This window comes from Phlebotomus argentipes, unplaced genomic scaffold, assembly GCF_947086385.1.
Source record: "Phlebotomus argentipes unplaced genomic scaffold, Phlebotomus argentipes genome assembly scaffold_4, whole genome shotgun sequence".
Taxonomy (NCBI): Eukaryota; Metazoa; Arthropoda; class Insecta; order Diptera; family Psychodidae; genus Phlebotomus; species Phlebotomus argentipes.
In genome coordinates, this window is record NW_026776174.1 from 10,819,380 (window position 1) to 10,831,917 (window position 12,538).

At 39.8% G+C, this 12,538-nt stretch overlaps 1 protein-coding gene across 2 annotated transcripts in view; it reads left to right on the top strand.

Moving 5' to 3' along the window:
* LOC132258277 (GATA-binding factor C) overlaps positions 1–12,538 on the top strand; it is a 44,607-nt gene that overhangs the window by 17,769 nt on the left and 14,300 nt on the right. Inside the window, exons 3-6 of one of the 2 annotated variants that reach the window (XM_059755503.1) lie at positions 1,487–1,555; positions 3,489–3,748; positions 4,668–5,055; positions 10,470–10,615. In XM_059755503.1, the coding sequence (XP_059611486.1) occupies positions 1,487–1,555; positions 3,489–3,748; positions 4,668–5,055; positions 10,470–10,615 (863 nt within the window). The remainder of the gene's footprint in view (positions 1–1,486; positions 1,556–3,488; positions 3,749–4,667; positions 5,056–10,469; positions 10,616–12,538) is intronic. The other variant, XM_059755504.1, reaches the window with a different exon arrangement.

A 12,538-nucleotide genomic window follows, 5' to 3' on the forward strand; every position in this document is an offset into this window, starting at 1 on the left:
AACCACAAGGCGTACGAGCAATCCTTGCGCGCAGAACCTGATATGCATTATGGACGAGCAAGTACATAATTTTGAGAGAGATTATTTTTTACTTAATTGCTCTCTAGCCAATTAAACAAACAACATTCCCGACGATGCGCAGCGCGAGAATGAGCATCTCGGAGATGAAGCGTCCGCTGGGAATGCGCTGGCGATCGTGAAAGTTCATAAAAGTCACATTTGCAGTGGGGACGCCGGGTGGGTAATTACTGGATCACAGGGGAGAATTCTCGTCGAATGTAATTACCTTGGGTGTATCGATAACAATGTGCAAAATGAGAAAAATGAAAGTGCTGCTTATGGTTTTCTGTACTTGCAATCATTCCCTTCGCCTTAACCATGGGATGCTGAAGATCACACTGGCGAAGTGATCGCAAGGCGATCGCGCATGGAAAAATATGTGTGAGATTGAGTCAACAAATTATCGACAACCTTGATGCTCTAGGGAGAAGATGCCGGAGTGCAAGTGTAGCAGCAGCTCCGAGCCACAGTATCGTACGCTCCTCTCCCGATCACTGTGCAATGATTATAATTTATTTATAGTGTGATCGCGAGTGTCTGCCGGGTGAGAGATTACGGGATTCCTGCTCACCGTCGACTCCAATATTGTGTGTGCTCCGCGGCAATCATTGACCAATGCCGATGATTAAGTCGAGAGAGTTTCCCTCCTCAGAATGACATCACAGAGCGCATCGCCTTGTCACGATCCGATTGTGAAAAGCCAACAAGTTGTGTATTGTGTTAAATTTGACGATCATGACTCGCAATTTGTCCGCCAATATCAGTTTTATTATCTCCGCTAAGACAATTGTAGCAATTTTCGCCAAAATTACAGAGCTCTTCTCTCTGAGCACAAAATTACAAGGAAATGCAGCAACTGAATCCTAAATTCTCAAAGCTTCGAAAGCTTTACTACCATTTTTATTCAATTCACGTCAATTTATGAAAATTATTATTTGAATTTCCGCACTTTCTTCTATAACCCGTCGATAAAATATGTTTAGAAGGATTGTTTTTACAATGATAATTTTTTACGAATTTTTAAAATCTACCATAAAATAGAAAAACCGGAAAATCTTTCGTGATTTCTGACCATTAATTTTGTGATTATTCAATCGTTTTTTTTTTTTAAATATAATGAAATCTTGATTATTTTCTTCACATAGTACCGCCAGAGGGCAGCATTTTAAAGACATGTTGAAGTTCCGATTGTATTTCCCGAAAGCGAAGTCGAATTCAAATCAAGCTTTTAGCTTTTTGCCATTTAGAACTTGAAAAATGTGACCGAAAATCGCCAAATTTGGGATAAATCGCAGATATTCACAGTGCACAATCTCTCTGCTTCGTATCCATTCCATTTTCCATGATGCCATTGCCTAGACTTTAAGCATAGAAGAGCCATTTGTTTGCATACTTACCAATTGATTGATTTCTTTTATTTCGCCAGACACATTTCATCTTTCAAGCCGAGCCGCTCATTCTGCACACCAATATTCGTTACAGTCTAGATCGTCAAGTAAGTAAACATTTTCCTTTTCTTCTCCACACACACCTTGGCACACACAGAGAAAAATCCCTTAGGGAATCGTTAGCCTCTGTGCCATTGTTGGCCCGCAGACGCGCCATGCAAAAATTTCTTTGCGCATTACCTTCATTATTAAAATCGGTCAATTAACTCTGACTTCGGCAAACTCATTACTTATCACATATCAAATCTTAATGTGGCCGTGTAAAAAGTATTTATTGTTGGCAACAATCATGGCGATTGTTGCGCTCTGTGCGCCTCACCCTCCTTCCGGGCAACTATTGCATCCTCCCAATATCTCGGAGCCATTCATCCATTTTCGTCCGAATTTTCAATGGTACAAAATTGCACTCTTGCATATTGGGTGCACTGCAATATAACAAGGAGGAAATAATAGTGAGCACTTCTTCGTATACGCACTCCTCTCGCCTCCTCTATCCACACTTGGGGAAGCCGGAGAGCCAAGGCAGACAGTATCCATAAAACACAATTGTTACCGATATAATCATATCGCTGATCTCGGGGCTCGACTGTGTACAAATTAACGGAAAATACTACTTCAGTAAGCACCATACGAGAAGGTTATGGGTGCTCCTATTGGAATACGCCATGGACACCCATTTCAGCCCCCGATTGAGCGCAACGAGATGAAGAAAGGCAGCAAAAAAGTTAAATTAAATTGGTTAACGATGCTCGTAGTCCACCATATCATAATGCCACACAGGCGCGCTCTGTGCATGGATTTTCATTGGGAAAAAAAGCGCCACCTCAGAGCCTTTTTGTCTATCCCGAGCACAACAATTGCGATGCTGGGGCTGATTTATCGTCACCCGGAATGTAAACACTGCGTGGTCCCTAAAGTGCCAATCAAATTGAATTTAAAATATGCATATTATGTGTCCTCATCCTCATAAATGATGGCATATAATTTAATTTATTATAATTTGCCCCCTTGATTAACAGGTTCCACTTAGGAGCCCTGGGCGATGGCTCGGGAAAAATTGACATGAGAAATATGGCTCATTAGATGAGTTTTGGGTGAAAATTCTGACATAATAACCACTTCCTTATCGCCCCGTCATTATCTCACACAATTCTCTCTCCTTCGCGGACTGAGAGATATCGGGAAGCAATATTATTTATCTAAAAACCCACGACTGTGCCGATGATTTTACGGCCCAGCAGTATAACTTCCCAATCTGCGTGTGTCTCTTGGGAATATTAACACGGATTATTTTATTGAGGCTCTCTTCGCTGTCTTTTTTTTCACTCTCTCGCGCATATCTGGGCGAATCTGTGGTGGATTTTTGCGACTGTACGTGGCAGAAGGCAGCTCACCACATTCCGCCGGGGGCGCCAATGTGATGTATGGATGTTCGATCTCATTCCTCTATAATTCCACCTATTAAGCGAACGGTTATTGCGAAAAATTATACACCCTGTTTGTTGTTTAGGCGAATGAATTACGTCGCAATCGACGCAAGTGAGCAACACAATATAAGTGCACAGCATAGGAAACTCTTTTAATCCACTTGATACCGAGTTGTCTTCTTATACACCGGGAGGGATGACGATGCTCCATGGGAGAAGATATATGTGGAAGGAATTCTGCTTCTCTTTCACAAAGTGCCACGTCTTATAACTATTATTATTTTAATATTAATATTACACGGCGTACAGACACTCCATATACAATATGTAATGACATGGCCCCATGTTCGGTTCATGGCTCTTTTTTCCGCACCGCGCGCGCCACCCGAAGAAGTTTTGACACACAGAGTGCAAAGAGAGCATCTTGCCAACACACACACACACACGCACGCAAGAATGGCAATCGAAGAAGTAGCTCATTAGTATGACAAATTTACGACTCACCACCCATTGGTATGTGACTTAACCCGCCCTCTCTGTCTCGTTTCAGCAGCATCTAGAATGCCATCATCTCATACATCACCGCAAGTATGTAGGCCACATTTTCATGCACCTATCCCATGGTTGAGCGAACCAAAGCTGTCAACGCCCGGCAGTCCGTGGGGAAATCCTTTCGCCTGTCCGCAAGATCCACAGGACAAGGTTAGTCAAGTGCAAAGTCATCAAACGGGTCAACATTTGTTCTCGTTTCCACCCACCCCACCGAAGGACTCCACACCTGATTCAGTACAAACGGGACCAGCAGAATATCAGGTATCTCTCACTTAACACGTTTCGATGGACGTCCTTTAAGCCTTGTTTCGCAACATTTTCCGTTTCCCTGTTGACGCGCCGGATTTGCTCGCGAATGCTTTGGGAAGTTGTTGTGTTTTAGAATCGGATAAAACACGGTTAAAGCAATTTGCTAACAAGACGATGATTTGGACGTGAAATACTCTTATGAAAGGTCGATAAATCTAACATTTTTCCGACAAACAGTTTCGAAGGGCCCCCAAAGCAACATGAATTAATTGACAAACGACAAGATAAGACAGGCAGTTTCAGCTAGTCTAAGAGTGTTGAACAAATCACAGATCATCATTAGGAGTCACAGAGAGAAATTTAGGAGTTAATTTAAGAAAATTTTGCTTGTTTCAGAGCCAGTAATGTTTTTTTCTTAACTTTAGAGAATATTTCTTATTTCCTCTTAAGACTGCCCGAAACTACTCGAGAAGTTTCGAAATATATCTCTCTGTGCAATAATCTAAACTTGAACCTATAGCTAGTTTTTTTTATCTTTTATAATTTTGCTTTCTATTGTGATATTTATCAGCGAAGACATTCATATTTTATGAGAATTAAGATAAGGAAAAATTGTAATCAAAGTTTGGGCAAAGCTTGTTTTTGTATTTTGAAGAATTCTAATAATTCCCGGAAGATTTAATTTGGATGGATATTTGAAAAGATTAGGGATGTGGAGCCATTAGGTGACTATAAAGTTCTGCTATGGATTTTCTCCTTCTGTGTGATCAAATCCACAGAAACACCCTCGACCTTTGAGCCCATTTGCGACCCTCGCGACGAGTGCATTTCATCGTTTTTGTTTTAAGAGGTGCATAGGAACTCTCTAGGCCCCGCTCCAGGACTCTCCCTGTGCACTCATGCCGTGTTCTTGCAAACTGTGTCTTTTCAGGCGGCAGTGAATGCATTTATGCATCAAGCGCAGGCGTCCACAACTACCTCAGTCACGACGGGCGAGACGAATTGTGCGCTGGACGTGAAGCCCCAGATTCCAAATGGGGCGCAATCCACCCCCAAGCAGCGCGAAGGTACGGCGTCGGCCAACAACAACAACACCACCAATAGCAATAATAACAATAGCAGTAGCGCGAGCTTAAACGGCAGCGGCGGCCTGTTCGACGCCTCTCAGAGCGCCGCCGCGGCCGCCTATGCCGGCTATGAGAGCAGCGGCTATGGCTACCACCAAAGTGGCGCCGGCACGTTCCAGGCGGGCCCCACGCGGCCCACAATGAACAGTCCGCACACGAAGCCCCAGCGAAATAAAGCAAGAACGAGCGCTGGTAAGACTCGGACACGGTGTGGGTTTTCCCTATGTTTTTCCCTCATTTTCCAACCTCTTATTTCACCTCAGTGTTTTCTCTATCTTATGTTTGATTTCACACTATCTCTGTTATTTCCCTTTGGTTCCTTACTAATTTTTCTTTTGGTGCTTTTATGTTGACTTTGAGTTTGGAGAAAGAGCTTCAGATGTGAAGAAAAACAAAACCTGAATAACAAACCGGCAGGAAATGTTAAATCTGCTCATTTTAATAATGCATTGTAAAGCTTATTAACCAACTTACAACTTTGCTAAATGATGTGTGAACTTAGCCGTGAATTTAGACAATTTTTTTTAAATGATAATCAAGTGTTTAGATCACAAGATTCGGTGTTAACACTCACTTTGTATTGATTTTCTCCTTTTATTCCTACAATTAACACCTCTTTATACTGAGAAGAAGACAAGCTATTTTACATAATCTTCAATACTTTGTCCATATCATTTCTGTTGGGTTCTTCTTTTTGTGGATTTTATTGATTGTACATATATTTTTTGTGTTATCGTGATCAAATCAATAAGGATCAATTCACAACCAAGCGCCTTTGTTGGCGACACGCTTTATCTGGGCAATTCTGTCAAGCGTGAAGCGCACAATTTCACGTGATTTGCGCACGTGCGAAAGATGTGAATTGGTTGTGAACTGATCATGAGGCAATGCACCAAATTCACAAGAGTATTCGTGTTTTTTTCTGCACTGAATTTTTAGACGGTCTTTTAGTTACAATTGTCTGACATCCTATAAAAAAAATGTGGCTTCAACATTTGTAGAAACTCTATTGAGAGCTCAGCGGAGATGAGTGAGTCTGAAAGGCAAATAGGCGTTCTCCTTTGCAATTGCTCATCTCACCCGAATCTCCATCATGATTGGAGCTTTCGTATGTACGTGAAAATCCAATGAACTTTTCCCAGAGAATGTAATTTGAAGAGTTGGGAATCGCGAGTGAATAGGCGCACTTATTTGCCTTGGAAACTCCATGATAACTCGTGTGGGAGGAGAGGATGGCTAATTATTCCCTCTGTTGTTCTCTTGCCAACAACTAGCGAGGAATACATGTGAAAAGGTTTGCGACTCTTTTTCTCTGCCCCTTTTCAAGAGATATTCTCTGCTCTCCAAAGTGTCGCCATTCTAATGAACACATATAAGAATATGTGAATATTTTCGCGCGCTCAAGAGACATTGTTCTGTGTCGGGACGTGATCATTTTTCACCCACAGATAGTCGCTGCTTTTTTTTCCTCCTTAAATCTTTTATTAGGCTCTAACAATGGATTCTGAATATTTGCGTGAGTAATTATGGGAAAATCTCTTTCACAGCAAATATCGCGCTGGCTCATGAAGGGGGGAAATAAGTGTGTTTTTGCCAGGGAAATTATTGTCAACCCATAAATTTGTATGTAATTTTAATTGGACGGTGAGACAGTGCCAGAGAGACGAAGAGAGGAGACAGAATTATCATCATGTTGCGCTGTGAAAGCGAAAAAAAATGTTCCTGTTTTGCCTTTATGTCTCGGAGAGGAGGAGGAGGAGGAAAAAAAGCACACACGATGAATGAGGAAAGGAGATGAGAATTTGGGCACTTGTGTGTCACACGGGCAGGAAAATTTATTTATTCCAATATAAGGAGACAAGCACACTTGGCCAAATGCACACGTAAAGCAATATTAAATTTTAGTAGAACAATAATTTCTATAAAATTTGACATTTTCTCCTATCCTCGAAACTCACCTTCTTCAACTCTCGGGACCCCAAGAATGGTCGCTTGGCAGTCGAGCTGGTCGAGAGAGTGTGTGGCTTTTTACCTCTGCAGCCAACATGAGGAACAAAACGACGAAATTTAAAGACAACAGAGCACATAATAAAAAAATCGACAAAAAATTTAGTGCCGGACAGAGGACATAATTTTTAAGTGACAGTTTTCGGAATTCTGGTGAAGAAAACCTCTTGTTAAATAATACACGGAGGGATTTTTATATGCTCGCTGGTGGTTTAATAAATACTCCACGGCGTGTAAAAAAAAATATAGACAGAATCTTCTCCTTTTGCCTATCGTCGGACACATTCAGACATCTCACCGTCCAGACTTGAGAAAGTGAAGGTGCATTTCCGCTTGGCGATTTCAGCGTCTCGCACACGATTATTTATTGATATGTACAAGGAGCCAAATTGACTAATACACGCTTTAATTTCCCTACAAAATCGATTTTATAGCATTTTGAGCGGCGGAACGGTGTGGAAAAGAGCACGCAGAATAATCAATTTCACACCAAATGAAGTGCTGAATCCGTCATTGCTTCTTAAACACTGGAAAAGACCGATCAACAGACATTGAAGCTTGACAACAAACCGAGAAATCCCAAATTCTCTTTCATTTCAATTACCAATTTTTTTTTTGATTTCTTACTTATGATTTGATTGTATAAATAACACAACGTGTCTTTGTCTTACATGCTTAAGCTTTCATTATATTCTGTGCCGTAATATCACCTCTGTAATGTCATCTAGCTTTTGATGAACGATATAATGAGAACAGCGAGAACGTGATACTCTCGCCCGAAAAAAAACACCTAGTAAAATAAATACATAAAACACTGAGAGCATAAATCTATTCAGTGTGTAATTGCCGAATTATATAAAATTCTCTCCTTCTCTCTCGCGAGATCCACTTTTGATAAACACACACTTTGACGCGATCACCACAAATGGTGTTTATTCTTTGCGCGACTTTTAAGCACACTGAATGACGATTACTAATTACCACTCGTGAAAAAGGCGCACTAAAAAAGGCGATGGAGTAAGAGGAGTTTTATAGACAAACAGATGCTGAAGTCAATATTCATAAAAATGGAGGGAAAGAGGAAATTAATGTATAGAAGTGATGCAGTAAAATCCTAACCCACCTCAATAATTTTAATTAGAAATAAGCTACATTTTATTGAGTACTATAGTAGTTTTTTCTGCGCCTTCTCTCCTACTTGTCCTCGAGCCGCAGCTAAACGGAATGCCAGCTGGAATGCCTTAAAAAAGCCTCTCTCACTCTGTCTTTTCCCAATGTACGCGCCATTAAGTGGTGAAAGAGCAAATTATCCTATTTGGATTTTGCTACTTAAGAGAGTGGATCAGACAAAAAAGCAAACAGAGACAAATCATAAAGTATATAAAATGAGGCATCGCTGAGTTGAATGTTGAAAATTCCCATGCCTTCTTCTTCAGCGTGAATCATCCTTATTTATGCATGAAAAAAGAAATATTTCGCATTCGTGGTTTGGGACCTTTTGAGAAATAATCATTGGACAGATTCGTTTGGAAATTACATGTGAAATGATTGCCGTCTCATTTTCATTCATAATTAAATCAATTTGTTAGTGTGAGATGGAAAAAAACCACCACAAGGAATCTATCGTCCAGCAAAGTCACTTTTTTTTTCGTCTCTCTTGTCCTGTTTGGCTGTTGGAGAACAAAAAAAAAGATGGAGTGACATAAAATACAAATAAATGTATAAGAAGGCAAAATATATTCTCATGAGTGAGAGGAGAGAGAGAGAAAAGGTACAGATTTGAGTTGTCAAAAAACAATTTAAGTATAAAATATCGTCTGGTTCCTGAATGCCATCCAAATTTCTCATACCTCATCGAGGAGAGAATCACTGGAGACATTCCATAGAATACCTGAGCTGTCCTCACAGCTATATTTTGAAGAAGATCATTAAGTGACTGATTTATTAACGGTCAGAGTGGTTTTCTGAAACTTATACTAAAAACACCATCTCACATTTGTTAGTCTCGTTAGAGGAGACTTTCTTATTTTTTATTAATCTCCCCTATTCGCTCTACAATCTCCCCGTCCTTCTCGGTCTCTCGCCAACTAATCGTGGCACGAATGTGTACGGAAATATATTTGAATATATGTATAACGCGCTCAGTTAATCATTTTCTCCCCAGTGGATCTACCTTAAATATCGATTTGGACAGATAAACCCGTAAAATGGTAAAAATACACAAGACTTTTATTTATGTCTAATTGCTACTGAAACTCAGCGATTCTGGACGCGAGAAGAACACATCACGATCCAGGCATCCAATCCAATTCACTCGCCTGTCCATAATTCTTGTCTCTCTCTATCTTCCCGTGAAAACTCACTTGCCCAATTCCTCAAAAAAAGAAAAAGAAAAAGAGATACCAAAAGTGTCTCTCTGGGGAAGTCTTGGGAACAACCGTTGAGGCGCATAAATTAATAAATTTATTAGTAATTTCAATATTCATGATTATTACAGGCTGACTGGCTGTGGTATAACATTTCGTACCTCCGTCACCAAAGTACATAAATCATTCCTCAAGCATGAGGCGATTGACACTTCTCTCGGACTTCGATACTCTTCCACAACTCCATTTGCCCATCGCGCATCATTGTATGGCCAAAAAATAACGCCATACAGAACGCTTTTGGCTCTCTGTCCTCGCCTTCCTCGCCAGAACAACAAACATCAATCCCTCGCGTTTGCTCTTTTTCTTCCCCGAATGTCACCTCATCGCACTTTCCAATCATGTGTGACATTTTTTATGCTGTCTCGTTTCGTCGATCGATTGAGGATCCCATTAATTTTACACCTGTTTAAATGTCTCTTGCCCGCTTTCGCGGCCACTCCGAAGCCACCCTATATTTAAATTGAACTCTAATTACAGACATAAGTCACTTACTTGTAATTACTGTGCAAATGACAAAATAAAGTCGTCATGAGTGTGCTTTACGTCTCGGGAAGTGTTTAAATTTAAGGGAGGGTCGAGAGAAGAATCTCACCTTGGCGAGAAATCCGCGAAAATCAGGAGAAGAAAGTGTGTTTATCAAAGTGTTAGGGATAATTGTGGCAATTTTCACTAACACAACTTGTAAAATTAACAATCCTTAATATTGCTCACTTGTTGATCGAATGGTTTGATTCGATTTTTGTCATTTTGAGTGCTTTTCACTTGACATAAGCTTGAAAATGAGGCTGAAAAATCGCTAAATTCCAAGGGAAAAGTCATTAATCGATTTTTAAACTTCTAAACTTGAAGATTTATTAAGATTTGTATGGAAAAATTATGATCTGAAAACATAAGTGACTTTTCCCTTTGATAAACTCTCAATTTTATCACTTAAACATCCCAAAATCGAGTTTTTCCGTTTTTATCAGACAACGAGCAATTCTGTATCTGAGTTCTTTCAATGTGAACATCACTGTTTGACACGAAAGATTTCCTGCACAGTGTGTAAATCGCCTGAATAGACTAACACAGTGGAGATGGGCAATATTCCTGCATAGGTCATGGTTAAATATAGGCGCCAAAGTCGAAATCTATAATTGTATCTGATCATTTGCATGTTCTTTCTTTCAGAGGGTAGAGAATGCGTAAATTGCGGTGCAACCTCAACGCCACTGTGGCGAAGAGACGGTACTGGACACTATTTGTGTAACGCCTGTGGATTGTATTATAAAATGAACGGACAAAATAGACCACTTATTAAACCGAAACGAAGACTGGTAAGTGTATAATGCATACTGTACTCTAATCTTCCGCCCACACTTTCTGTCAATCGATGAGTAATTTCAGTTATTAGGACTGTGCCTTTGACATTTCACAGAAGAATTTTACTTCGCCAAATATTGATCTAAAGCCGAAATATTTGACTCGGACAAACAAGAAACACAGGGGAAAATTTTTTTGCTGAGGGTTGTTTTTTGGAGAAAATACAATTTCCAATAATCCAGACACTTGTTCAGAGAATTACGGCGTGTGTTCAGTGGCATCATGAGATGGCATTGTTAATTGATACGCGCCTGTTTAATCGTTGTTGTCTCATCTTGTTAACGTGTTTTAATTAAATGTGATATTTTGTGGTGTGTGCTCTTCATATTTAATATCACTGCCTTAAGTTTTATAGTATTATATTAAGGGAGGGAAAATGAAACTCTTCATCCAAAGCAAATTAGTAAATTTGCATTGGAATCGCTTGTAGATGTCGATAAATTAATTAGCATATCGTGGACTTGTGTTATTTTATTACCAACTAAAATGTATTATACACTCCATTCCGGTGAAGATATTATGGAAGTTAACATGATAAGAAAATTCTCGCCGCGTGATTTCTCCGCAAAGCATGGCATGGCTTTTCGGGGAGGCAGAAAAACCAGTTGACAAATACACTGCGTTCATTTTAATTAAACAGTAGTAAAAATTTTCTGCATAATGTCAAAATGTCATGCGGATATCGATGTGATATATTTGAATCTCAGGAGATTTTGATGGCTTCATTGGGTGAAGAGAAAAATAAAGAGGCCCCCAAAAAAATGAAGCTCTTGAGCTTTCCCTGGAAGTCTGGGAAAAATGAAATGCAAAAAGAACCATCATCTGAACTGACACGAATAGCATCAGAAATAAAACTAATAGTCACGAAGTTGTTACATTATATACTATGAATTTGTGATTTAATGCCATCATTACCATAAAAATCAATTACTTCACTGCCTTTTTTGCTGCTCACCAACATTCCCTTTTGTTAGACTTTCCGCCCTACTCGAGTCCGCGCTCGCTTCCAAAGAAATTGATGATAAAAAAGTGTTCTACGAATCGTCAGAGTAACAACGAATTCCTCACCAACACTCATTAGTCGGGGCGATATTTAAATACGTGAAAGCTCGCATTAATGGAAGTGCGCGCTTCTGAACTATGATATACAATTATATTGGGGAATCTCACAATCTTCCCTGTCGCGCGTCTAATCCTTGCACTGCTCATGCCTCGGAAGAGGTGTAAAAGATGCAGTGTGATAAGTAAATCGAATTTAGGCTAATAAATTTGAGTCAATTGATAGACATCTTTTTGTGCCGCGCGCCCGCTTTTCCACATAAACCAATAATATATGGCGAGCACGCGGCCAAAAAGAAAGATTATTTGCGTTTTTGCTCGCGTCTCTTGATATTCTTGTGGTCAGTGAATTGGTGTCTAAAAGCACAATAAAAAGAAGAAAGTATCATATTTTTTATTGCACTCTTGATCCGCCATCGCGATTGTGTGTGTGTAGATTCATGATACATTTGATCATGCCATTGATCTTAATAATTTTCGTGAATGAAATATCTTGATTTATGAGATTGAGGGTCAAATTTGAATGATTGCCGCTAACTGAATTAAAATCATACAGGAATACTTTTGTCAGACTCGATAACTAAGGCCATTTGCAGGTAGCAATTGTCAAGATTTATTGCTTCGCGCGCAAGTTGTTTTTTTCTAGAAAAAAAAGAGCGGCGACTCGATAAGCGGATTGAGGCGTAAAATTCTTGGCAGAAACTTGGGCAGAAATCAGACTCAGAAATAGAGAGCATTTGAAATGTGCCAAGAGCGTCTGTGATAATGCGATAATATTGCATGATTTCTCTATGTCATGATCGATTTCTTGTGCCGAA